Below are 27,942 nucleotides of genomic sequence, written 5' to 3'. Positions count from 1 at the left end.
ATAAAAAATATTGGGGGACAAAATTGCATCCGTGCTACAGACTTTTATCATCTTATTATTCCCTAAAAAACATAGTGTAACAACTATTTATACAACATTTATATTGTATGAGGTGTTACACATAATCTAGAGATTATTTGAAGTATATGAAATGACTCGGATAGGTTATATACAGATACTACAACATTTTATATCAGAAGCTTGAACATCTATGGATTTTGATGTCCACAGGAAATCCTAGAACCAATCTCCCACAGATAATGAGGGACCCATTGTATTTTAAAAATTATTTGTGGTGCAATTGGGTGATAAAAATTAGCATTTGGGCAGCGCCTGTGGCTCAAGGAGTAGGGTGCTTGTCCCATATGCCAGAGGTGGCGGGTTCAAACCCATCCCTGGCCAAAAAAACACACACACAAAAAAAAAATTAGCATTTATAATTGGCCAATTAAATCTAATCTAGATTTAAGGATTCCTTCCTTTAAGGTGATTTTTCTAAAATCCTTTTGTCCTTTTGAGTTTTTGTTTGTATGTTTATTTGAGACAGGCTATCACTCTGTTGTCCAGGTTAGAGTGCTGTGGAGTCACCATAGCTCAGAGCAACCTCAAACTCCTGGGCTCAAGTGATTCTCCTGCCTCAGCCTCCTGAGTAGCCGGGACTACAGGCACCTTCCATAATACCTAGCTAGATTTTGTATTTTTTCTTATTTTTTTAGTTAGAGACAGGGTCTCACTCTTTTTGTTTTTGTTTTTTTTTTTTTAAGACAGTCTCAGCTCAGCACCCTTAGCACAGTGGTTATGGCACCATACTACGGTGGTGGGTTCAAGCCTGGCCCAGGCCAGCTAACAACTGCAACAAAAAAATAGCTGAGTGTTGTGGTGGGCACCTGTAGTCCCAGCTACTTGGGAGGCTTAGGCAAGAGAATCACTTATGCCCAAGAGTTGGAGGTTGCTGTGAGCTGTGACGTCATAGCACTCTACTGAGGGCAACATAGTAAGACTCTTTCTCAAAAAAAAAAAAAAAAAAAAGACAGTCTCACTTTTTTGTCTGGAGTAGAGTGTCATAGCATCATAGCTCACAGAAACTCAAACTCTTGGGCTCAAGCAATTCTCTTGCCTCACGTAGGGACTAGAGGCATCTGCCACAAAGCCCAGCTACTTTTTCAAGAAGGGGTCTCGCTCTTACTCAGGCTGGTCTCAAATTTGTGAGCTCAAGCAAACCACCCCCCTTGGCCTCCCAGAGTGCTGTGATTATAGGCATGAGCCACCGCACCCAGCCTCAGGGTCTTGCCTTGGTCTCCAACTCCTGGCTTTAAGTGATCCTCCCACCTTGGCCCCATAGTATGCTAGGATTATAGGCATGAGCCACGGTGCCTAGCCATTAAATTTAAATCTTATAGAAATATATAGCATATAAAGTAATAGTCTCATCCATAATTTGCTTTCCAAAGACAATCATTATCACCTATACTACATGGGTGTCAAGTAATTTGTTACTCTACCATTTGATTTCAGTAACCTGTGGAATGGATTGACAGCAGCAAGAAGGGCACAAACTGAAGTCTGTTAAAATAAACTAAAACATCGTATGTTGGTGGCTTGGTGCCTGTGGCTCAGGCAGCTAAAGCGCCAGCCAAATACACCTGAGCTGGCGGGTTCAAATCCACCCCAGGCCCACCAAACAACAATGACGGCTGCAACTAACAAGTAGCCAGACATTGTGGCAGGCGCCTGTGGTCCCAGCTCCTTGGGAGGCAGAGGCAGGAGACTCATTTGAGCCCCGGAATTGGAGGTTGCTGTCAGCTGTGATGCCATGGCACTCTACCCAGGGTGACAGCTTGAGGCTCTACCTCAAAAAAAAAAAAAAAATCATATGTTGTGCAGTGCCTGTGGCTCAGTGGGTAGGGCGTGCCAGCCCCATATACTGAGGGTGGCAGGTTCAAACTCGGCCCCGGCCAAACTGCAACAAAAAAATAACTGGGCGTTGTGGTGAGCGCCTGTACTCACAGCTACTCAGGAGGCTAAGGTAAGAGAATTGCCTAAGCCCAGGACTTGGAGGTTGCTGTGAGCTGTGTGACACCACAGTACTCTATCAAGGGCGATAAAGTGAGACTCTGTCTCTAATAAAAAATAAAAAAAAATAGCCGGACGTTGTGGCGGGCGCCTGTAGTCCCAACTACTCAGGAGGCTGAGGCAAGAGAATCGCATAAGCCCAGGAGTTGGAGGTTGCTGTGAGCTGTGTGATGCCACGGCACTCCACCCAGGGCGATAAAGTGAGACTCTGTCTCTACCAAAAAAAAAAAAAAGAATCATATGTTGTAGTTAATATGAAAATTGCAAAAGGCATGATCCAGAAAAATTCAACTTGGTAGATAAAAATCAATGCACTAAAATCTAATAGCAATTAAAACTGCATGTGGTCAAATTGACCAAAAGTTAATAGAAGTGTTAAATCTTGAGAAAATTTAGAGCAAATTTAGATCAGGGTTGATAGTAATAATGCCCACAAAACAAACTTTTAAAATGATAAAACATGTAATTAATAAAGATTTGATATGGTCTAATTAATCAAATTAAAGCTTCCTTGGAAATTGGATATTTGAGCCTAATGAAAATAATTTTAGTAGGATGAAAGTGAAATAATTGGGCAGCGCCCATAGCTCAGTGGGTAGGGTGCCGGCCACATACACTGAGGCTGGTGGGTTTGAACCCAGTGCGGGCCAGCTAAAACAATAATGAGAACTGCAACAACAACAAAAAAATAACCAGGTGTTGTAGCAGATGCCTGTATCCCAGCTACTTGGGAGGCTGAGGCAAGAGGATCGCTTAAGCCCAAGAGTTTAGGTTGCTGTGAGCTGTAATGCCACTGCACTCTACCAGGGGCAGCATAGTGAGGCTCTGTCTCAAAAAAAAAAAAAAAAAAAAGAAAATGAAATAATTGGATTTGCCTTAACTGTAACTTACCATCATTATTATTATTTTGACTTTGCATGTCTTAGATGACATTCCATGTTAGTTCATATAGCTGTACTTCATTTTTTAAACTTGCTATTTATTCCATTATATGAATCTGTGCTAATTCTTTCCACCTTTAAAAAACAAAACTATTTTATTTTCCAGAATATGCTTTTAAAGCTATTAACCAAGGTGGCCTTACATCAGTAGCTGTCAGAGGGAAAGATTGTGCAGTAATTGTCACACAGAAGAAAGTACCTGTAAGTAATAATGTCTAAATAGTCAGTTATTACAGAACATAATGCAAGAATTTTTTATGAATTTGTATAAAGGTATATTATTATGTACATCACTTACCATTATTCTTACTTTGATTCTACATTCCTGTTAGTCATTTAAGAAGTGTCTTTGAGGGGCGGCGCCTATGGCTCAGTAAGTAGGGTGCCGGCCCCATATGCCAAGGGTGGCAGGTTCAAACCCAGCCCCAGCCAAACTGCAACAACAACAAAAAAAATAGCCAGGCGTTGTGGCGGGTGCCTGTAGTCCCAGCTGCTCAGGAGGCTGAGGCAAGAGATTCACGTAAGCCCAAGAGTTAGAGGTTGCTGTGAGCCGTGTGACGCCACGGCACTCTACCTGAGGGCAGTACAGTGAGACTCTGTCTCTACCATAAAAAAAAAAAAGAAGTGTTTTTGAATGTCTATATACAGTTCAGCTGAGTAGACAGAATTAACATTAGAGTGTGGCTAGGTGCCTGTGGCTCAAGTGGCTAAGACGCCAGCCACATGTACCTGAGCTGGCAGGTTCAAATCCAGGCTGGGCCTGCCAAACAACAATGATGGCTGCAACTAAAAAATAGCCGGGCATTGTGGCAGGTGCTTGTAGTCCCAGCTACTTGGGAGGCGGAGGCAGGAGACTCGCTTGAGCCCAGGAGTTGGAGGTTGCTTTGAGTTGTGATGCCACGGCACTCTACCCAGGGTGACAGCTTGAGGCTCTGTCTCAAAAAAAAAAAAAGGAGGTTGAGCAAGATGGCAGCCGAGTAACAGCTTCCCTGCAACTGGGCGCAGTGAGTCTGGGGAGATAACACTCCAGGCATCTCTAGCTGGTGGGATCTGCCTATAATCATCCCTTTGAGGATATAGGGAGTCAGCAAGGCCTAAGAGGAGGACAAAAACAGTGGAAAACTGGCAAGTGGTTGTGTGTGTTCCATTGACCTAATCCCGCCAGCAGCCGTAAGTACAAGCAGCAGTGAGACTGCAAACCGAAAAGGCCTTACCTGTGAACTGTTTTGGACTTGGCACTCGGTTGAACTGCCTTGGGGAGAGCTTGAGCAGGAGTGCGGAGAACTCTGGGCATTGTCTAGGGCCCCAGACTGAGCTGCTGAGCCAGATGGAGCTAATAGTGTTTGGCTGTGGGCCGCAGGGCCATTATAAGAGAACTGCCCTGGCAAGCTTCGCCCTCAGGGTTGCAGAGCAAGGATCGTGTGGGAGCTAGTAACCTAGTGACTGAGCAGCCTACAGGCAGGGACTGAGCTGCCTTACAGCCTTAACCCTCAGGGGCAGAGTGAGACCGGTTTTGGCACACTGGAGCCTCGGGCTGTTGCCCTGGGTAAAGTACTGTGGCATCACAGCTCATAGCAACCTCAAACTCCTGGGCATGGCGCTGCCCGGACCTCCATAAGAGCTGCGCTGTGACCCCTGACCTGCACCCGCCAGGCCTCTGCATGCCCTGACCAGGAACTGCAGGAGCTGCACAACACTGCATACTCCCTCCTGTACCCTCCCTGCCTCCACACCGGCCCGCTCCACTGGCTAGGGACTCTGGTAGCCACATGCCCCCCGGAGCCCTCCCTGCCTCTACGAAGAACCCTTTTCCTGGCCAGACACTGCTGGAGCCTTGAGCTCTCTGTGCCAAAGTCACTGGGCACCAGGCACTCCCAGAACTGTGCACACCACCTCCCGCCCTGTTGCGGATCTGGGTGTGTCACACTCTGGAGCTGCTTCCACAACCAGGACTCCCTGGCTGGGGCAGCCCCAGAGGAACTACACAGGATCACTCCCTACAAAGATCCAGCAACAACAGAGTGATCTCGCTGGGGTCTAATCTTGGAGAGACACCTCCCCAACTCTGAGGACGGCCAGAGGCAACGGTGAAAAACAATCATGAGGCGAAATCAACAGAAAAACTCTGGCAATATGAATAATCAGAGTAGATCAACACCCTCAAGGATCAATGGGGCGAACACAGCACAAGATCCCATGCACAAACAAATAGCTGATATGTCAGAAATTGAATTCAGGATCTGGATAGCAAATAAGATCGGATCAGAATTCCAAGCAGTAACCCAAAAGATATCTCAAGAATTCAACGAATTCAAAGACCAAATGACCAAAGATTTTGCCACATTGAGACAAGAAGTTTCAGCCCTCAAAGATCTGAGAAACACAGTAGAATCCCTCAGTAACAGAATGGAGCAAGCAGAAGAAAGGATTTCTGACATTGAAGACAAAGCTTTCGAACACTCCCAAACTCTCAAAGAGGAAGAGAAATGAAGGGCAAAAACAGATCACTCTCCCAGAGAGCTCTGGGATAATTCTAAGAAAACCAATATTCGTCTTGTAGGGATCCTCGAAAGTGACGAAGTGGCTTCACAAGACCCAGAGTCTCTTGTCCAAGAGATTATGAAGGGGAGAACTTTCCAGACATGCCAAGAGATTCTGAAATTCAGATAGCAGACAGTTTCGGAACTCCAGCACGACTCAACCCAAATAAGACATCCCCCAGACACATCATAATCAATTTCACTAAAGTTAATATGAAGGAGAAAATTCTGAAAGCAACCTGAAGAAGGAAAACCATCACCTACAAGGGGAAGAATATTAAAATAACTGCAGATCTCTCTGCTGAAACCTTTCAAGCTAGAAGAGGATGTCATTGACTTTTAATCTCCTAAAACAAAATAACTTTCAACCCAGGATCCTGTACCCAGCTAAACTGAATTTCATTTATGATGGAGAAATTAAATACTTCAATGACATTCACATGTTGAAGAAATTTGCCATAACTAACCCAGTTCTCCAGGATATTCTCAGACCTATCCTCCATAAAGACCAGCGTAATCTTCCACCACAAAAATAAACCCACCCAGGAAATTTTGACCAAATTCCAACTTCCACAGTTGCAAAAGGATTAAAACTGTCCACCGGACTCTTAAAAGGCTTATCAATATTCTCAATTAATGTGAATGGTTTAAATTGTCCTCTAAAGAGGCACAGGTTGGGGCGGCTCCTGTGGCTCAGTGAGTGGGGCGCCGGCCCCATATGCCAAGGGTGGCGGGTTCAAACCCAGGCCCGGCCAAATTGCAACAAAAGAATGGCCAGGTGTTGTGGCGGGCGCCTGTGGTCCCAGCTGCTCGGGAGGCTGAGGCAGGAGAATCTCGTAGGCCCAGGAGCTGGAGGTTGCTGTGAGCCATGTGATGCCACGGCACTCTACCAAGGGCAGTAAGGTGAGACTCTGTCTCTACAAAAAAGAAAAAAAAAAAAAGAGGCACAGGTTGGCTGACTGGATACAAAAACTCAAGCCAGATATCTGCTGCATACAAGAATCGCATGTTACATTAAAAGACTAATATAGACTCAAGGTGAAGGGATGGTCATCTATACTCCAGGCAAATGGAAAGCAGAAAAAAGGAGGCGTTGCAATCCTATTCGCAGACGCAACAGGCTTTAAACCAACCGAAATAAGGAAGGATAAGGATGGGTACTTCATATTTGTTAAAAGTAATACTCGCTTTTGCGGCCATCGCCGGAGAGGCAGCGGAGTGCTGTGGCATCATAGGTCACAACAACCTCAAACTGTTGGAGTCAGGCGATCCTCTTGCCTCAGCCTGCCAGCCAAAATGAAGTTCAATCCCTTTGTGACTTCGGACCGAAGCAAGAACCGCAAAAGGCATTTCAATGCACCTTCCCACATTCGCAGGAAGATTATGTCTTCCCCTCTTTCCAAAGAGCTGAGACAGAAGTACAATGTTCGATCCATGCCCATCCGAAAGGATGATGAAGTTCAGGTTGTCCGGGGGCATTATAAAGGTCAGCAGATTGGCAAAGTAGTCCAGGTTTACAGGAAGAAATATGTCATCTACATTGAGCGGGTGCAGCGGGAAAAGGCTAATGGCACAACTGTCTACGTGGGCATTCACCCCAGCAAGGTGGTCATTACTAGGCTTAAACTGGACAAAGACCGCAAAAAGATCCTTGAACGAAAAGCCAAATCTCGCCAAGTAGGAAAGGAAAAGGGCAAGTACAAGGAAGAAACAATCGAGAAGATGCAGGAATAAAATAATCTTATATGCAACTTTCATTAAACACTGCTAAAATGAAAAAAAAAAAAGTAATACTCAATATGATGAGATTTCAATTATTAATATTTATGCACCCAATCAGAATGCACCTTATTTTATAAGAGAAAGTCTAACAGACATGTGCAACTTGATTTCCTCCAGTTCCATAGTAGTTGGAGATTTTAACACCCCTTTAGCGGTGCTGGATAGATCCTCCAAAAAGAAGCTAAGCAAAGAAATCTTAGATTTAAACTTAACCGTTCAACATCTGGACTTAACAGACATCTACAGAACGTTTCATCCCAACAAAACTGAATACACATTCTTCTCATCAGCCCACGGAACATACTCCAAAATCGACCACATCCTAGGCCACAAATCTAACCTCAGCAAATTTTAAAAAATAGAAATTATTCCTTGCATCTTCTCAGACCATCATGGAATAAAAGTTGAACTCAATAACAACAGGAACCTGCATACCCGTACGAAAACATGGAAGCTAAATAACCTTATGCTGAAGGATAGATGGGAAATAGATGAGATTAAGAACGAAATCACCAAATTTTTGGAACAAAACAACAATCAAGACACAAATTACCAGAACCTCTGGTATACTGCAAAGTCCTAAGAGGGAAATTTATAGCACTGCAAGCCTTCCTCAAGAAAACGGAAAGAGAGGAAGTTAATAACTTAATGGGGCATCTCTAGCAACTGGAGAAGGATGAACACTCCAACCCCAAATCCAGCAGAAGAAAAGAAATAACCAAAATCAGAGCAGAATTAAATGAAATTGAAAGCAAAAGAATTATACAACAGATCAATAAATCCAAAAGTTGGTTTTTAGAAAAGATCAATAAAATAGATAAACCTTTGGCCAACCTAACCAGGAAAAAAAAGAATAAAATGTCTAATCTCATCAATCAGAAATGGTAACAGACCCCTCAGAAATTCAAAAAATCCTTAACGAATGCTACAAGAAACTCTACTGTCAGAAATAGGAAAATCTGAAAGAAATCGACCAATACCTGGAAGTACATCACCTACCAAGACTTAGCCAGAATGAAGTTGAAATGTTGAACAGGCCTATATAAAGTTCTGAAATAGCATCAACTGTACAAAATCTCCCTAAAAAGAAAAGCCCAGGACCAGATGGCTTTACGTCAGAGTTCTACCAAACCTTTAAACAAGAACTAGTACCTATATTACTAAACCTCTTCCAAAATATAGAAAGAAAGGAATATTACCCAACACATTCTACGAAGCAAACATCACTTCGATCCCCAAACCAGGGAAAGACCCAACAAGAAAAGAAAATTATAGACCAATATCACTAATGAATATTGATGCAAAAATACTCAATAAGATCCTAACAAACAGAATCCAACAACACATCAAAAAAATTATACACCATGACAAAGTGGGATTTATCCCAGGGTCTCAAGGCTGGTTCAATATACGTAACTATAAATGTAATTCAGCACATAAACAACTAAAAAATAAGGACCATATGATTCTTTCAGTTGATGCAGAAAAAGCTTTGGATAACATCCAGCATCCCTTCATGATCAGAACACTTAAGAAAATTGGTATAGAAGGGACATTTCTTAAACTAATAGAGGCCATCTACAGCAAACCCACAGCTAATATCGTATTGAATGGAGTTAAATTGAAATCATTTCCACTTAGATTAGAAACCAGGCAAGGTTGCCCATTGTCTCTATTGCTCTTTAACATTGTAATGGAAGTTTTAGCCATTGCAATTAGGGAAGAAAAGGCGACCAAGGGTATCCACATAGGGTCAGAAGAGATCAAACTTTCACTCTTTGCAGATGATATGATCGTATATCTGGAAAACACTAGAGATTCTACTACAAAACTTTTAGAAGTGATCAAGGAATATAGCAATGTCTCAGGCTACAAAATCAACACCCATAAATCTGTAGCCTTTATATATACCAACCATAACCAAGCCTGAAAAGACAGTCAAGGACTCTATTCCTTTCACAGTAGTGCCAAAGAAGATGAAATATTTGGGACTATACCTAACAAAGGACGTGAAAGATCTCTACAAAGAGAACTATGAAACTTTAAGAAAAGAAATAGCTGAAGATGTTAACAAATGGAAAAACATACCATGCTCATGGCTGGGAAGAATCAACATTGTTAAAATGTCCATACTACCGGGCGGCACCTGTGGCTCAAGGAGTAGGGTGCTGGTCCCATATGCCGGAGGTGGCAGGGTCAAACCCAGCCCCGGCCAAAAACCACATAAAAAAAAAAAAATGTCCATACTACCCAAAGGAATATATAATTTTAATGCAATTTCTATTAAAGATCTTGAAAAAATAATGCTTTGTTTTATATGGAATTAGAAAAAACTTGAATAGCCAAAACATTACTCAGGAGGAATCACGCTACCAAACCTGAGACTGTACTATAAATCGATAGTGATCGACACAGCATGGTATTGGCACAAAAACAGAGAAGTAGATGTCTGGAACAGAATAGAGAACGAAGAGATGAATCCAGCTACTTACCGTTATTTGATCTTTACAAGCCAATTAAAAATATTCAGTGGGGAAAAGATTCCCTATTTAACAAATGGTGCTGGGTGAACTGGCTGGCAATCTGTAGAAGAATGAAACTGGACCCACACCTTTCACCAGTAACTAAGATAGACTCTCACTGGATAAAAGATTTCAACTTAAGACATGAAACTATAAAAATACTTGAAAAAAGTGCAGGGAAAACTCTTGAAGGAATCGGTCTGGTTGAATATTTTATGAGGAGGACTCCCCAGGCAATTGAAGCAGTATCAATAATACACTACTGGGACCTGATCCAACTAAAATCTTCTGCACAGCCAAGAACATAGTAAGTAAAGCAAGCAAACAGCCCTCAGAATGGGAGAAAATATTTGCAGGTTATACCTCTGATAAAGGTCTAATAACCAGAATCCACAGAGAACACGAACGTATTAGCAAGAAAAGAACATGTGATCCCATCTCAGGGTGGGCAAGGGACTTGAAGAGAAACTTCTCTAAAGAAGACAGATTCGGGTGGCGCCTGTGGCTCAAGGAGTAGGGCGCCGATCCCATATGCCGGAGGTGGTGGGTTCAAACCCAGCCCCGGCCAAAAACCACAAAAGAAAAAAAAAAAGACAGACGCATGATCTACAAACACATGACAAAAAAACTCATCATTCTTAATCATCAGAGAAATGAAATCAAAACTACTTTGAGATATCACCTAACCCCAGTAAGAGTAGCCCACATAACAAAATCCCAATACCAGAGATGTTGGCGTGGATGTGGAGAAAAGGGCACACTTCTACACTGCTGGTGGGAATGCACACTAATACATTCCTTCTGGAAGGATGTTCGGAGAATACTTAGACCTAAGAATAGACCTGCCATTCGATCCTATAATTCCTTTACTAGTTTTATACCCAGAAGACCAAAAATCACAATATAACAAAGACGTCTATCTGTACCAGAATGTTAATTGCAGCCCAATTCATAATTACTAAGTCATGGAAGAAGCCCAAGTGCCCATCGACCGACGAATGGACTAGCAAATTGTGGTACATGTATAGTATGGAATATTATGCAGCCTTAAAGAAAGATGGAGACTTTACCGCTTTCATGTTAACGTGGATGCAGGTGGAACATATTCTTCTTAGCAAAGTATCTCAGGAATGGAAGAAAAAGTATCCAATGTACTCAGCCCTACTATGAAGCTAAATTATAGCTTTCACATGAAGGCTGTATCCCAACTATAGCCCAAGACTATGAGGAAAGGGCCAAGGAAGGGGAAGGGAGGGGGGAGGTTCGGGTGGAGGCAGGGTGATGGATGGGGCCACACCTACGGTGCATCTTAGAATGGGTACAGGCGAAACTTACTAAATGCAGAATACAAATGTCTACATACAATAACTAAGAAAATGCCATGAAGGCTTTCAAATGCTATATGAAACCAGCACATCGAACCCTTGATTGTACACAGCTATGATTTAACAATAAAAAAAAACAACCAAAACTTTAGAGTCTGATTATAACCACAGTGGGATTTCTAAGTCTTTTTCTTTGGGGACCTTGAGGAGACAAGCTTTGAAAAGCTATCATTCTTATCCACAGTTTACTGTGGAAAAGGATCTAGATAAGGAAAACAGAGTTATCCACCCCAACTCTTTTTTAAAAAATTAATATTAACTATAAAATAAAAGACATTTATTATATAGTTTGTTGTTACTGCCTCATAGTGTTATTTTTATAAGTACACAGAGACCCATCAGTTTATTAAAAAAAAAGTCTGTGTTTATTTTGTTCATTAGGATAAATTATTGGATTCCAGCACAGTGACTCACTTATTCAAGATAACCGAAAACATTGGCTGTGTGATGACAGGAATGACAGGTAATTGGCCAGATGTCTACTTAGGTATATAAGCTGTATGTTGTTCTCTGCTCGGGTTTTGTATTTTAAGTTTCCTTTAGTGCCTGATCATCAGGTGATGTGAGTAGATTTGCAGTCTTCCAAGACTAGCATCAAGTTTTAAGAGTATAGTGAGCTTTTTCAAAATTATAGATATTATGAAATTAGGTCTTTATGCTACTTTGTGAGAACTGGGCTGAGGCCCCTCTCACAGATTATTTACTTTATTTCAGCTATAGTTAGTAGTTTAAGAGGACCTAAGTCAGTATATCTCAAACCTGGTAATAATGACACTAGTTAGAATTGGGTGAGAATTATGATAATTACTTTGGGTTTTTGTTTTCTGAAAAATTCAGACCTTCAAACCAGGATTGAGATTATTCTCTCTTCCTATTACCTATTCTTTTGGGAGTTTCTAGACATTTGTAAAAATAGTATTGAACGCTGATGAGGGGCTCACACCACAAAAAAATTAATTAATTAAAAAGATAAGTAGGACAGTACTGTGTATAGAGCTCCATCTAAAAAAATTGTATGTACTTATTGCTGATCATTTAATGTTGATTGATAGAGAAAAAGCCATAGCAGACCCCTTTTCCTTTTCTTAACTCGTGTGCACACAGGGTAGGACAGTGGTCTAGCTTTTAGGCTCATTCTTCTGGTGAGGTTAACCCTTGTTTTTTATGCTATAAGCTGACAGCAGATCCCAGGTACAGAGGGCTCGCTATGAGGCAGCTAATTGGAAATACAAGTATGGCTATGAGATTCCCGTGGACATGCTGTGTAAAAGAATTGCTGACATTTCTCAGGTCTACACACAGAATGCTGAAATGAGGCCTCTTGGTTGTTGTAAGTATGCTAAGAAGTCTCTTAAATAATTGATAAATTGCAACTTTTTTTTTTCAGAAATTTTATTTTTTTTACAATACACATATACATGTGTTTATTAGGTTTCCATTTTTTGCCTTCACAAAATTAAAAAGGCCTAAAGTTTAATAACAGTAACAATGTTTAAGATAAGGACTAGAAACAAAAACAAGAATGAACGAACATAAATACATTCAGAAAAGAAATCAGGGCGGTGCCTGTGGCTCAAGGAGTAGGGTGCCGGTCCCATGTGCCGGAGGTGGCGGGTGGCTCAAACCTAGCCCCGGCCCAAAAAAAAAGAAATCAGAGAATTGCTGCATCGAAATATTAAGCAATAATAATAATGCAAAGAAAATAACATTCACATTGTCAAATAAGAGTATGTCTATTATAGAATGCCTTGACTTTGAGATTTAGTATGGAGTCATCAGTTAACTTTTTTTTTTAAGTCTCACAAAATAAACAACTAATATTTATAAATAAAAATAAAAGATAATTTCAAAAAATAGATCCTGCCAAATGTAAATAAATTGCAACTTTTAAAGAAGAAAACACACAGAGAAAGGTCAATGGATTCTGAACGTGTGGTTTGGAAACAGTGATTCTGTCTCAAAAAATAAGAATAATAATAATAATTAGGACTTAAGCCATTTAAGCCACTTAACTACTTTGTTACCTGCTCTGCTGAGTAGAAAGAAATTTGATGGTGGTGTTTATTATAATTGTGTTTGTAATGTGTTAACATTAGATTTGCAGTAATAAAGTTACATGTACAGAATTTTTTTTCTTTTTTTTTTTTTAAGACAGAGCCTCAAGCTCTCACCCTGGGTAGAGTGCAATGACATCACAGCTCACAGCAACCTCCAACTCCTGGGTTTAAGCGATTCTTTTGCCTCAGTCTCCCAAGTAGCTGGCACTACAGGTACCCACCACAATGCCTGGCTATTTTTTGGTTGTAGTTGTCATTGTAGTTGTTTGGCAGGCCTGGGCTGGATTCAAACCCGCCAGCTCTGGTGTATGTGGCTGGCGCCTTAGCCACTTGAGCCACGTACAGAACTTAGAGTTTGGTTTATACAGACTGACTAACGGGATGTATACTTATACCAGCAGTACTGAAGATGGGCAGTGCAAAGACAAGCATGTAGCCCCTAAGTGTATTTCACTTTGTGCTACCATTCCCAGAGTGTATCTCCTGGAACCATAATAGGTAATCCTTAAATTAAAAAGAAAGAAAATAATCCCTTAGTTAAATAAATCTAAGAACTGCTGAGTTAAAATTTCAGCCCATTTAATATACTGTTGTTTATTATTTGTCTCCAAGAGAGATGTATATGAAAATGTTTTCCAAGTTTATTTGACCATATAACAACTTAAAGGATTGGGGTTCTGGGGGTAGCGCCTGTGGCTCAGTGGGTAGGGCGCCGGCCCCATATACTGAGGGTGGCAGGTTTGAACCCAGCCCCTGCCAGATTGCAACAAAAAATAGCCAGGCAGTATGGCAAGTGCCTATAGTCCCAGCTACTTGGGAGGCTGAGGCAAGAGAATTGCCTAAGTCCAGGAGTTGGAGGTTGCTATGAGCTATGACACTATGGCACTCTACCGAGGGTGATAAAGTAAGACTCTGTCTCTAAAAAATAAAGTATTGGGGTTCAAAGAAACATGGTTTAGGTAATAGCAATTTTACATGGGAAAATTGTAAAGTACATTTATAATAATTCAAGCTATTTTTCGTGATAAATAAATAAAATCTGCGATAAATCCTTGTCCAAAATGGTAATTTATCTGTGGTGATAACCTGTATTTGCTTACCAGTTTTCTTTTTTTTTCTTATTTTGGATTAACATAAGGGTGCATACGATTAGGTTATATTTTTTTTTGTTTTTTTCTGGTAACGTTGGAGTTGTGGGAAAGTGTTTATAATATTTCTTAAAGCAAAGCACATATGCTAAAATTGATGGCCAAAGTAATGATTAACAACAGCTATGTGACACCAGAAAGAGGAAATGTTGTGCTATAAAGCTAAACCATATTTAATTAGGTTCTTTCTTTATTTTTAGGTATGATTTTAATTGGTATAGATGAAGAACAAGGCCCTCAGGTGTACAAGTGTGATCCTGCGGGTTACTACTGTGGGTTTAAAGCCACTGCAGCAGGAGTTAAACAAACTGAGTCAACCAGCTTCCTTGAAAAAAAAGTGAAAAAGAAATTTGATTGGACATTTGAACAGACAGTGGAAGTAAGTTAACCAAAAGGAACTGTTTTTATGTTACATAGAACAGTGAGAATCCTGATCGACACTATGATGGCTATTCCTGAGTTATATTACAAAATCCAAGTTTGTCAGCTTAATAAAATTGGGCTGGTGCAGAGGCTCATAACTGTAATCCCAACACTTTGAGAGCCTGAGGTGGGAAGATCACTTGAGGCCAGGAGTTTGAGACCAACCCGAGCAACATAGTGAGACTCCATATCTACTACAAAAAAATAGAAAAATTATCTGGGGGCGGCACCTGTGGCTCAGTGAGTAGGGCGCCAGCCCCATATGCCGAGGGTGGTGGGTTCAAACCCAGCCCCGGCCAAACTGAAACCAAAAAATAGCCGGGCGTTGTGGCGGGCGCCTGTAGTCCCAGCTGCTCGGGAGGCTGAGGCAAGAGAATCGCGTAAGCCCAAGAGTTAGAGGTTGCTGTGAGCCGTGTGACGCCACGGCACTCTACCCGAGGGCGGTACAGTGAGACTCTGTCTCTACAAAAAAAAAGAAAAATTATCTGGGTATGGTGGCATGCACCTGTAGTCCCAGCTACTCAGGAAGTTGAGACAGATGGATCACTTGAGCCCAGGAGTTTGAGGTTGCAGTGAGCTATGATGATGCCCTGGCAACAGAGTGAGACACTATCTCAAAAAAAAAGAAGAAGAAGAAAATAGATGTCATTAAGGTAACATGGGAAAATTAGGGCTGCTTTTATTCACTTAATTGCATATCTTCTTTTTTTTTTTTTTGAGACAGAGTCTCATTTTGTCACCGTCGGTCACAGCTCACAGCAACCTCCAGCTCTTGGGCTTAGGCAATTCTCTTGCCTCAGCCTCCTGAGTAGCTGGGACTACAGGCGCCCTCCACAATGCCCTGCTATTTTTTTTGTTGCAGTTTGGTTGGGACCGGGTTTGAACCTGCCACCCTCGGTATATGGGGCTGCCGCCCTATTCACGGAGCATAGGCGCTGCCCTCATATCTTATTTCATAATGTATTTAGGATGGCTTTCAGCAACATATGTAGTAAAATGGGAATACAGATAAGATTGGGAGTCAGCTAGCTGTGGTGTCATGAGCCTGTAGTCCCACTTCTTGAGAGGCGAAAATAAGAGAATTATTTGAGCTGAGGTGTTCAAGGCCAGCCTGGGCAATATAGTGAGACCCTGTCTCTAAAAAAAGAAAAGAAAAATCAAGACAAAGCCCAAAGACCTGTATGATTGTTATGGTTGAAACTCAAATTAGGCTTACTCTTCTGTTAGCAGAAGTAAAAAGGTTAAGGTCAGTAATACTGCTCATAGAGTCCTAAAGGAAAGACAGCCACACACCAAATCTTTAGGGAAACAGACCTCTTCCTAGTAAAAGAAATTATATCTGTGATGCAAAAATAGAGTTAGCTTTCTGTGGGTTCTTGAGGGGATTAGTCATAATGATTGGGAAGTTTTAAATTGACAGAATAAACGAAAATGCTTATACAAATATATTTAGTAATAGGCTGGGCACGGTGGCTTATGCCTGTAATCCCAGCACTTGGGAGGCTGAGGCAGGTGGATTGAGCTCACAGGTTCAAGACCAGCCTGTGCCAGAGCAAGACCTTGTCTCTAAAAATAGCCAGGCATTGTGGTAAGTGCCTGTAATCCCAGCTACTTGGGAGGCTGAGGCAAGAGAATCCTTTAAGCCCAGGAGTTTGAGGTTACTTTGAGCTATGATGCCTTGGTACTCTACCAAGAGCAACATAATGAGACTGTCTCAAAACAAAACAAATATTTAGTAATCTTAAACTATAAAGAAGCCTCTTACTGCAGAGAAATTAAAAACAAAAATTTTAGTAGATTTTAGATGGAAGGATGTGGGATTAAAGCCATTCTGAAGATTTAACTACATGCTTCTGATAAATGACAAGAAAATGACCATCTAATGCTTTCGTATTTGGTTGGCAATATATTTTATTCTAAGAGGAGAGGGGATGCAAAGCTAGTTTTCATCCAGGGAATACTGTGCCCTATTTAAGTGTTTCTTCAACCTTTTTTTTTATTTGGAATTTGTAATTGCATAAATAATTAACCACATTAAATATCAAAACACTTAAAACATTCCCTTTTTTGAGACAGAATCTCAAGCTATCTCCCTAGATAGAGTCTGTGGCTTCATAGCTCACAGCAACCTCCAACTCTTGGACTCAAGTGATCCTCTTGCCTCAGTTTTTCTATTTTTAGTAGAGACGGGGTCTCGATTTTTTGCTTAGGCTGGTCTTGAACCCAAGAGCTCAAGCTATCCACCCACCTCGGCCTCCCAGAGTGCTAGGATTATAGGCTTGAGCCACCATGCCTGGCCAAAACACTTAAAACATTCTTAAATTAAAAAAAAAAAAAAACAAAACATTCTTAAATTGTTACAGACCGTATCTCTTAACTTTCCCCTCTTCACATTTTACCCTATTCATAATGCCTGGAATATAGGACATCAACCAAATCAGCTGCTTTGTAAAAACCATCCTATTTTGTTTGATGGACTCCTTTGATTTTTGGTTTCTCGTCATTGTCAGGCAACACATTAGAGTTTAGTTGTCTGTTGGTAGCACATGATCATAGAACTTTGTCACCGAACCATAGAGCTGGCATTTAACAAAGAGCTTGTGATTAACTAGTGTGATTTGAATATGCTTAGAATGAAAAAGCCTTAGCATTTTTCAAAAATACTGTATTTTAATCTTGATACTTTTTCCAGACTGCTATTACATGCCTGTCTACTGTTCTGTCAATTGATTTCAAACCTTCAGAAATAGAAGTTGGAGTAGTTACAGTTGAAAATCCTAAATTCAGGTGAGTTATATACATGGGCATGTACTTAGAAAAGTTTGCAAGTGCAGACTAGAAAGGTGGAGGCGTATGGGTACATTTGTCCTGTTAACTTAGCGGGAACATTTTTTTTTAATTCTTTACTAAATCATAACTATGTACATTAATGCATTTATGGGGTACAATGTGCTGGTTTGATATACAATGTGGAGTGCTTTTGACTATGATAACAGTTTTTTTTTCTTCAGCACTTCAGAGATCTGTTTTAAAATTTACTAGAGTCTCTTTAAGACAAATACAACAGCTTTTGTCCTCATTTCAGCGTGGTTTTATATCAGTACTAGAGTTGACATAACATAACCCTCTTTATGTCAGGAGTAAAGTGTTAGGTTTTGTTGTTATGTTGATTTTTTTTTTTTTTTTTTAAATGGAGACAGAGGCTCACTTCGTCACCCTCAGTAGAGTGCTATGGTGTCATAGCTCACAGCAACCTCAAGCGATTCTTTTCCCTCAGCCTCCCTGGTAGCTGGGACTACAGGTGCCCTGCACAACGCTGGGCTGTTTGTTTGTTTGTTTGTTTGTTTTTGTTTAGCAGGCCTGGACCAAGTTCGAACCCACCAGCCCTAGAGCATGTGGCCAGTGCCCTAACCCCTGAGCTACAGGTGCCCAGCCACATTGATTTTATTGTTTCTTTGTGTTTTTAGTTTAAGGCCAGTAAACATTTAACTCTTTTGTTGTTGTTGTTGCAGTTTGGTTGGGGCCGGGTTCGAACCTGCTACCCTCAGTATATGGGGCCGGCGCCCTACTCACTGAGCCACAGGCACCACCCATTTAACTCTTGAGAGTAGTACTTATCAGGTTTTCAGATGGAGCTGTGGTTATTTAGTAGCTATTGAAGTAGGACTTTGAAGAATAATATGAAATACTAATAGGCATCAGACCTTTATCCAGAGATCTTTGAAAAACCTGAATTTTGAATATGGCTAACTGAATTGCAGATGCAGGATGCTCCTGTTTTCTTACTTACTGAGTGACTCACTACCACACATCAGCCTTGCAGATTCCATGATTCAAATCTACTGGGTGCTAAATATACATCGGCTCATTGAATCCTCCCAGGACATACTATGGACAAAGATGCTTTTGTGTTCAATAAAAATACTACAGTTAAATTCACAGATGTAAGAAACTGCTGGAGGCATTTTAACTGTTATATATATTTACTCTTAGATCACAATCCCGGCACATGGTGGTAGGGCATAGGGAGTGGGGAAGTGGTAAAACTAAGCTTAACCAGACCCTGCAGAGTTTTTGTTAGTATGTGGTTTTTTTTGTTTGTTTGTTTGTTTTTTGGTAATTTGTTCTTTTGGTTGCTTGCTGGTAAGTGATATAAACATAAAAGCTTTAAAGAAAATTCATATGATTTGAAAAATATATAAACTATGAGCTGAGCATGGTCGTGTATACCTGTAGTCCCAGCTACTTGGGAGAATGAAACAGGAGGAATGCTTGAGCCTAGGAGCCTGAGCAAGAGGGAGACCCTGTTTTCTCTACAAAAAAATAGAAAAATTTCCATGTTGGTGTATACCTGTAGTCTCAGCTATTAGGGAGGCTGAGGCAGAAGAAGTGCTTAAGCCCAGGAGTTGGAGGTTGCAGTAAGTTATGATGATGGCACTATATTCTAGCCTGGGCAAGAGTGAGACCTTGTCTTTTTTTTTTTTTTATGGTAAAATGATCTTTATTTTCCCTTCTGAGTAGATACCTAGTAATGGAATTACAGGATCAAATGGAAGGTCTACTTTTAGCGCTTTGAGGATTCCCCATACTTCTTTCCATAGAGACCTTGTCTTTAAAAAAGACTTTGGCCAGGCAAGGTTGCTCACACTTTAATCCTAGGACTCTGGGAGGTCGAGGCGAGAGGATGCCTTGAGCTCAGTAGTTCAAGACTAGCCTGGGCAAGAGAGAGATGCCCATCTCTACTGAAAAAAGAAAAATTAGCTGAGCATTTATAATGGGCACTTTTAGTCCCAGCTATTTGGGAGGCTGAGGGAAGAGGATTGCTTGAACACAGGAACTTGAGGTTGCTGTGAGCTAGGCTGACCCCATGGCACTCTAGCCAGAGGAATAGAGTAAGACTCTATCTCCAAAAAAACCTAAAAAGCCTTTGTATAATTTATAAATTCTGTGACAGTAAGTATATATAAATAGTGATGAGAATATATAGCATAGACAACAACAACTATATAAACTAATATTGTCTCAAATTGCACTAAAAAATGTCATTTTGAAAAATTTAGCTTTTTAAAAGTCTGATAGTAACAGATCACATTAACAAGGTTGCCAAGCAATTGATTCTTTTCAAAGCAAACATCATTTAGATATCGTATGTTCGACCTGGAGTGCCTTCTGGCTAACAGACTTTATCAGATTATGATTTTATTTTCATGGACTACAGCTGAATCTGGGCAGCTTTTTAAAATCTGTTTAAAAATTTTCAATGAATTTTTATCAGCTGATATGAACTTGAGTTGTACTAGGTATAAATGCATTTTTTCTTTTTTTATTAAATCATAGCTGTGTACATTGATATGATCGTAGGGCATCATACACTAGCATCACAGACTGTTTGACACACTCATCACACTATAAATGCATTTTTACATAGACACTAAATAGAATACATTATGTATAGTTTTGTTTTCATAAAACTTATTCTAGATCTGATCTCAAGTAAACATTTTTGTGTATAGGTGAAATCGATATAATATCTGGGAAAAGATTGCTTATAAATAGGTCATAGTTGAAATAGGTTGATAGGTACATGGGAATTTATACTGTGCTACTATTGTGTGTTTGTAATTTTCCATGAAGAAAAAATTTTTAAAAAGTAAATAGTTGGATTTTTTCCCCTCTTTTTCCTTCTAGAATTCTTACAGAAGCAGAGATTGATGCTCACCTTGTTGCTCTAGCAGAGAGAGATTAAGCATTGTTAGTTTACCAAATCTGTGATGCCACCTGTCTACGTGTTTGGAACCAACAGACCAACATTGTGGAGGCCCTTGGACTGAGAAAGGAACCTCTCCCAATCCTCCTCCTGCTAGGAAGTGGTTAGGGGTCACTATCACTTGCTGGATAAATAAAAGCAATCCTTTTGGAAATAATTGCATCCTGTCTTTTTTACCTGCATTTTTTTCAATTATTTTTATTTTAAATTGATGCATAATAACTGTATGTATTTATGTGATGTTTTGATGTGTATGTACATCGCATAATTATCAAATTGGTAATTTGCATGCCCATCGCCTAGACCATGTATCATTTCTTTGTGGTGGGAACATTCCAAACCTTCTTTTCGGGTTATTTTTACTGTTGAGACTGCTGTGCAGTAGGATCCCCAAACCTTATTCTTCCTTTCTACTTATAACTTTGCACCTATTGATCAGCCTGTCCCCTCACCACCACCGTGGTCCCTGATAACCACTGTTCTATGCGTTGTTTCTATGAGATCAACTTTTCAGATTCTGTATACGAGTAAGAATATTTGTCTTTCTATGTCTAGTTTGTTTAACTTATAACATCCTCCAGGTTCATACATGCTGTTACAAATGACAGAATTTTGTTTTTTTTAATACCTAGCCCTTTTGTTTTTTGAGTTGGGGTCTTGCTTGTTTACCTAGGCTGGAGTGCAGTGGGTGACTGACTGCAGCTTCTAACTCACCCTGGGCTCAAGCTTTCTTTCCACCTGAGCTTGAGTAGCTGGGACTACACACAGGTACATGCCACCACATCCAACTTTTATGGCTATCTCTTCAACCTACGAATTTTATTTCTTTTGAATATGTATACCCAGCATATATAGTGGGGTTGCTAGATCACATAGTAGTTCTATGTTTCATATTTCAAGAACTGTACTGTTTTTCATAACAGCTCTACACTAGGCTTGGTGCCCGTAGCACAGTGGTTAGGGTACTGGCCACATAGACCAAGGCAGGCGGGTTCGAACCCAGCCCAAGCCTGCTAAACAACAATCACAACTGCAACGGAAAAATAGCCAGGCGTTGTGGTGGGTGCTTGTAGTCAAAGCTACTTGGGAGGCTGAGGCAAGAGAATCACTTAAGCCCAAGAGTTTGAGGTTGCTGTGAGCTGTGACCCTTCAGCACTCTACCGAGGGCAGAAGGGTCAAAAAAAAAAACTGTCTCAAAAAAAAACAACAAAAAACCAGCTGTACACTAATGCACATTCCCGCTAACTGTAAGGGTTCCCTTTCCTCCACATCTCACCAACACTTTTTATCTTACGCCTTTTTGACAATCATAACTGGAGTGAGGTGATTTTGTGGTTTACCTCCAATTTTAAGTATTAGGCTGTTAGCATATGCTGACTTAAATATTCAGCACCTTCACATTTAGCATTATCATTGTGTTGACAGATAAAAGCTTTCTTGACTTTAGGGACTTAATAGCCAGAAATGTAAACTTTACCTATATAAGATAATTTAAATAACAAACTACAAGTCTGGTTTTGCGACTTCCTCCTAGTGTGTCATGTGCCATAAGGCCTTTATTTTACAAATCCTCCTTCATATAGGATATTCCTCAACCTGGACTCTCAAGTTCCATTGAAGGCATCAACTATAGTAAAAAGATTAGCTTGATTGGTCGTGGAGTTTTGAAATAAAACATTTACTCTATACTCAATAAAAAACTTTTTTTTTTGTGATTTTTAGCCTGGGCTGGGTTTGAACCCGCCACCTCCAGCATATAGGACCGGTGCCCTACTCCTTGAGCCACAGGCACTGCCAAGAAACTATTTTTTAGAGTAGAAATTGTTAACCTTCAGGAAACAGGACTGGAAAAGTTGTAGAATGTGTATTTTTGTGTGTGTGTCTTAAGAATTTAAGGCAGACATTAAGGAATTGGTTTACAGTAAAATTTAGAGGTACCGGCATAAATAACATTAAGGGAAAACTTGTGTATTCACAGTAACCTTTTTTGTTAATGTACAGAATTAAGTTTTTAAGATCTTCAGACGGCTGACCTGAACTACTAATTGTCATAGATAATCCAAAAATCTTGCGAAGTCTAAAGTATGTATGACCTCATTTGCACTGATTAAGACTGCTGCTATTGGGCGGCGCCTGTGGCTCAAGGAGTAGGGTGCTGGTCCCATATGCGGAGGTGGCGGGTTCAAACCCAGCCCCGGCCAAAAAAAATCACAAAAAAAAAGACTGCTGCTGTTGAACTTACACAGGTGAGTGGCTGCTGGTCTAATGCCAGTACCTGAAGTCAGAGTTGCCCGTTTTTGTCACCATGAGGCCCACACAAGAGGAGGCCACGTGGGCATGTGACCACCAGAAGCAGGAAACTTCACCAACCACATCCTCTTCAGAACTGAGTCAGTAGTAAAGTTTCCTAACAGGGAAGCAGGGTTCTTCCAGTTCCGAGGTTGCTGCCCTGGGATTACTCTGTTGAAATCCACTGGGCTCTCCCAAAGTGCTGCCATCATTTTGAAACTAGGGTCTGTGTAGATGGGCTAATCCCCTGAACAGACTGAACTGCACCCTTCGAGCCTTGACCGATTCCACCCTTCTGGGGTCATGGATGAGAGACTGTCACATCAGTCTGTTTTTCCTGTAAGAGGATACCTTTTAGGGATAGGATACTAAAACTCTAACTTGTTAGAAAAATAAATTTTTTAAGTGCAAAATCTACATGAATTAGGATTAAATATAGAATAATTTGGGTTTTTTTTCCTTTTTTGAGACACAGTTTTGCTCTTTGCCCTGGCTGGAATGCAGTGGTATGAGCATAGCTTGCTGTAACTTCCACCTCCTGAGTTCAACTTCCATCCTCCTGACTCAGCCTCCTGGGTAGCTGGGACAAGAGGTACGTGCCACCGTATCCAGCTAATTTTCTTATTTTTTGAAGAGACAGAGTAGTTTCTTAATCACTTATTACCTAAATGGTACTATACTGTTTATGAAAAATGAAGTATAAAGAGAAGAAAAGCCTATGTCTACTCAAAATAGCTTCACATTCATGAATGTCTGGATATACCCCCCTGAGTGTCAAATTGTGTCTATATTCTTGTATTACTATTTTATCAAAATATTCCTTGGGTATAGCCGGGCGTTGTGGCGGGCGCCTGTAGTCTCAGCTACTCTGGAGGCTGAGGCAAGAGAATCGCTTAAGCCCAGGAGTTGGAGGTTGTTGTGAGCTGTGTGAGGCCACGGCACTCTACAGAGGGCCATAAAGTGAGACTCTGTCTCTACAAAAAACATATATATATATATTCCTTGGGTAAAACAAGGCACTTTTCTTAGCATTTTATATAATCATCTTTTGTTTGTTTTTTGTTTTGTTTTTTTGAGACGGATCTCACTATGTCACCCTGGGTAGACTGCTGTGGTGTCACAGCTCACAGCAACCTCAAACTCTCGGTCTTATGCCATTCTCTTGCCTTAGTCTCCCAAGTAGCCGGGACTATAGGCATCCACCACAATGCCTGGCTATTTTCTTGTTGTAGTTGTCATTGTGGTTTAGCTGTCCCGGGCTGGGCTAGAACCCACTAGCCTCAGTGTACGTGGCCGGCACTATACTCACTGTGCTACAGCCGCCGAGCCTATTTATTTAAAATAGGGTCTTTCTCTTTTGACCAGGCCAGAGTGCAATGACATCATCATAGCTCACAGCAACCTCAAACTCATAGGCTCAAGCGATCTTCCTGCCTTAGCCTCCAAGTAGCTGAAAACACAGGCACTCACCACCATGCCCAGCTAATTTTTCTATTTTTTGTAGAGATGGAGGTCTTGTTACGGTGTTCAGGCTGGTTTCTAACTTATACCTCAAAACATCCTCTCACAGGATAGGGTCCTTAGCTCCCTCACTAGCCCCCACAGCCAAGATTCAGATTTGTGCCACAACCAAATGATTTTTTTTTTTTTTTTGAGACAGTCTCAAGCTGTTGCCCTGGGTAGAAGACTGTGACGTCACGGCTCACAGCAACCTCCAAATCTTGGGCTCAGGCGATCCTCTTGCCTCAGTTTTTCTGCTTTTAGTACAGACGAGGGTCTCACTTTTGCTCAGGCTGTCTTGAACTCATGGCTCAAGCAATCCACCCACCTCGGCCTCCCTTGAAGTCTGTCTGACTTCAAGAAGTGTGTTTCTCAGGAACATTAGACGAAATCAAATCTGGGCAGCATAGTGAGATACTGGCTCTACAAAAAACTTTTTTTAAAAATTAGCCAGGCATGGGGCGGCGCCTGTGGCTCAGTCGGTAAGGCGCCGGCCCCATATACCGAGGGTGGCGGGTTCAAACCCGGCCCCGGCCAAACTGCAACCAAAAAATAGCCGGGCGTTGTGGCGGGTGCCTGTAGTCCCAGCTACTCGGGAGGCTGAGGCAAGAGAATCGCTTAAGCCCAGGAGTTGGAGGTTGCTGTGAGCTGTGTGAGGCCACGGCACTCTACCGAGGGCCATAAAGTGAGACTCTGTCTCTACAAAAATAAATAAATAAATAAATAAATAAATAAAAATTAGCCAGGCATGGGCGGCGCCTGTGGCTCAAGGAGTAGGGCGCCGGTCCCATATGCCGGAGGTGGCGGGTTCAAACCTAGCCCTGGCCAAAAACCACACACAAAAAAAAAAACTTAGCCAGGCACAGTGGTGACAACCTGTGGTCCTGGCTACTCCAGAGGCTGAGGCCGGAGGATCATTTGAACCTAAGAGTTCAAGGTTTACTGTGATGCCGCTGCACTCTGGCCCAGGCAACAGGATGAGACCCTCCCTGCCTCAAAAAGAAAAAAAAAAAAACTACTCTTGGTCGAGTTTCCCCTTCCCTGCCCTCCCAAAACACCTAAAAAATAAGTATCATTCCTATATTAACAGGAAGAACTACCTGCAATGCTAGCACTCTGGGATGCCAAGGCAAGCAGATTGCTTGAGGTCAGGAGTTTAAGACCAGCCTGAGCAAAGAGAGACCCCATCTCTACTAAAAACAGAAAAATTAGCCAGACATTGTCACAGGCACCTATGGTCCCAGCTACTCAGGGGGCAAGAGGATCACTTGAGCCCAAGAGTTTGAGGTTGCTGTGAGCTGTGACACCATAGCACTCTACTTAAGGTGACAGAGACTCTCAAAAAAAAAATAAAAAGGAAATCGTATATACATATGTGATATTGATATATATGTGTGTGTGTGATATATTGATATATATCTATATGAAATACATATATCACAATAACAACAAAAATATAAATAGCAGTAGTCTCTGTCAGGGATAGTTCTCACTGGAAATACTGACCCATAGGATGGAAACTAAAAAACGTGACAGAGAGACATCCTGCTGCTATATGGAAGTGCTGGGCATGGTAAAGCCAATTCTTTTCCAAAGTAATGTGTAAGTTTAAAGTAATTCTTGTCAAAGTACTAAAGGAATGTGTTTTTAATATTTGGAATTGCCCGGAAACAAACTAGCATATGTAAGAACTTAATATATGATAAAATTAGGGCCACGAATCAATGGGAAAATCAGGGGAGAAAATATATGGGGAAAAAAATGTTCTTTATCTCTTATCTTACATCAATATAAAATCCAGATGGCTTAGAGAGATAACTTTTTTTTATGCTTGAGAGAGGAAAAAAAAAAGAAAAAGAGGAAGGAAATTAAAATAATTTAGCTTAAAAACTGAATTCCAGACAGTGGTGTACTTTCTAAGCAAAAACAATGGCTATAGGGCAGCACCTGTTGCTCAGTGAGTAGGGCACCGGCCCCATATACTTAGGGTGGCGGGTTCAAACCTGGCCCCAGCCAAACTGCAACAAAAAATAGCCGGGTGTTGTGGCGGGCACCTGTGGTCCCAGCTACTCGGGAGGCTGAGGCAAGAGAATCACCTAAGCCCAAGAGCTGGAGGTTGCTGTGAGTTGTGACACCATGGAACTCTACTGAAGGCAACAAAGTGAGACTGTCTCTAAAAAAAAAAAAAATGCCTATATGGCAGGGTGCAATGCCTCAAATCTGTCATTCTAGCGCTCTGAGAGGCCATTGTGGAAAGATAATTTGAGCCCAGGAGTTCAAGACCAGGCTGGGCAATCTCAAGACCCTGTCTGTACAAAAAATAAGAAGAAAAATTAGCTGATTGTAGCTAAACACACCTGTAGTCTCAGCTACTTGGGAGGCTGAGGCAAGAGGATCTCTTTATTCCAAGAGTTTGAGGTTGCAGTGAGCTATGATGATGCCACTGCACTCTAGCCTGAGGAAACAGAGTAAGACTCTGCCTGAAGGACAAAAAATTAAAAATAAATAAATAGATAAAAGTCCAAATAGTAAAAACAAATCGGAACAAAAAAACACAGAAATTGAGAAATATACCATCAATACAGACAAATCACAAAAATGTCTAGTCAATAATGATAAAGCTTAAAAAATGGTTAATCTCTGGCTCAGCACCTGTGGTTCAAGTGGCTAAAGCGCCAGCCACATACACCAGAGCTAGCAGGTTCGAATCCAGTCTGGGCCTGCCAAACAACAGTGACAACTACAACCAAAAAATAGCTGAATGCTGTGGTGGGAGCCTGTAGTTCCAGCTACTTGGGAGGCTGAGGCAAGAGGATAGCTTAAGCCCAAGAGTTTGAGGTTGCTGTGAGCTGTGATGTGACAGCACTCTACCAAGGGTGACAAAGTGAGACTGTCTCATAAAAAAAAAAAAAAAGGTTAATCTCAATAATTTTATTTCTTTTTATTTTATCTCAATAATTTTAAAATGCAAATTACAGGCCAGGTGCAGTGGCTCACACCTGTAATCCTAGGCCGAGACAGGTGCATTGCTTGAGCTCACAAGTTTGAGACCAGCCTGAGCAAAAGTGGGACCCCGTCTCTACTAAAAATAGAAAAAAACTGAAGGAAAAGGATTGCTGAGCCCAAGAATTGGAGGTTGCTGTGAGCTATGTTGCCACAGCACTCTACCCAAGGCAACAGCTTGAGACTCTGTCTCAAAATAACAATATGATAATGATAATAACATAAAAAATGCAAATTACAAGATAACATTTTCTACCAAACTACTAAAACTTTTAAAATAACATAATATTACTTGGCACATTGCAAGTGTTCAATAAATATTCGTTGTATGAAAGAATGAGGAGATACATTAAAAGTTATTTACTCCTCTGACTCGGTAGTTTATGCCTGTAATTGTAGCACTATGGGAGGCTGAGGCAGGTGGATTGCCTGTACTCAACAGTAGGAGACCAGCCTGAGACCCCCATCTCTAAAAATAGCCGGACATTGGCTTGACATCTGGGTAGAGTGCA

The 27,942-nt window shown here is 41.1% G+C and overlaps 2 protein-coding genes across 7 annotated transcripts in view; both read left to right on the top strand.

Moving 5' to 3' along the window:
* The window catches only part of PSMA6 (proteasome 20S subunit alpha 6), a 35,021-nt gene extending 14,229 nt beyond the window's left edge, over positions 1–20,792 (top strand). For 4 of the 6 annotated variants that reach the window (XM_053594457.1, XM_053594458.1, XM_053594461.1 and 1 more), the window contains 6 exons: positions 3,121–3,215; positions 11,625–11,706; positions 12,418–12,573; positions 14,649–14,827; positions 17,564–17,658; positions 20,560–20,792. In XM_053594457.1, the coding sequence (XP_053450432.1) occupies positions 3,121–3,215; positions 11,625–11,706; positions 12,418–12,573; positions 14,649–14,827; positions 17,564–17,658; positions 20,560–20,617 (665 nt within the window). In that variant the 3' untranslated portion in view covers positions 20,618–20,792. The remainder of the gene's footprint in view (positions 1–3,120; positions 3,216–11,624; positions 11,707–12,417; positions 12,574–14,648; positions 14,828–17,563; positions 17,659–20,559) is intronic. The other 2 variants (XM_053594459.1, XM_053594460.1) reach the window with 2 other exon arrangements.
* On the top strand, positions 6,791–7,320 carry LOC128587937 (60S ribosomal protein L26-like). The gene has a single exon (XM_053594463.1). The coding sequence runs from the start codon at positions 6,851–6,853 to the stop codon at positions 7,286–7,288; it is 438 nt and encodes a 145-aa protein (XP_053450438.1). The 5' UTR covers positions 6,791–6,850; the 3' UTR covers positions 7,289–7,320.
* Positions 20,793–27,942: the final 7,150 nt, after the last annotated feature.

Source organism: Nycticebus coucang, chromosome 6 (genome assembly GCF_027406575.1).
Source record: "Nycticebus coucang isolate mNycCou1 chromosome 6, mNycCou1.pri, whole genome shotgun sequence".
NCBI lineage: Eukaryota > Metazoa > Chordata > Mammalia > Primates > Lorisidae > Nycticebus > Nycticebus coucang.
This window is presented reverse-complemented; position numbering and strand designations above follow the sequence as displayed.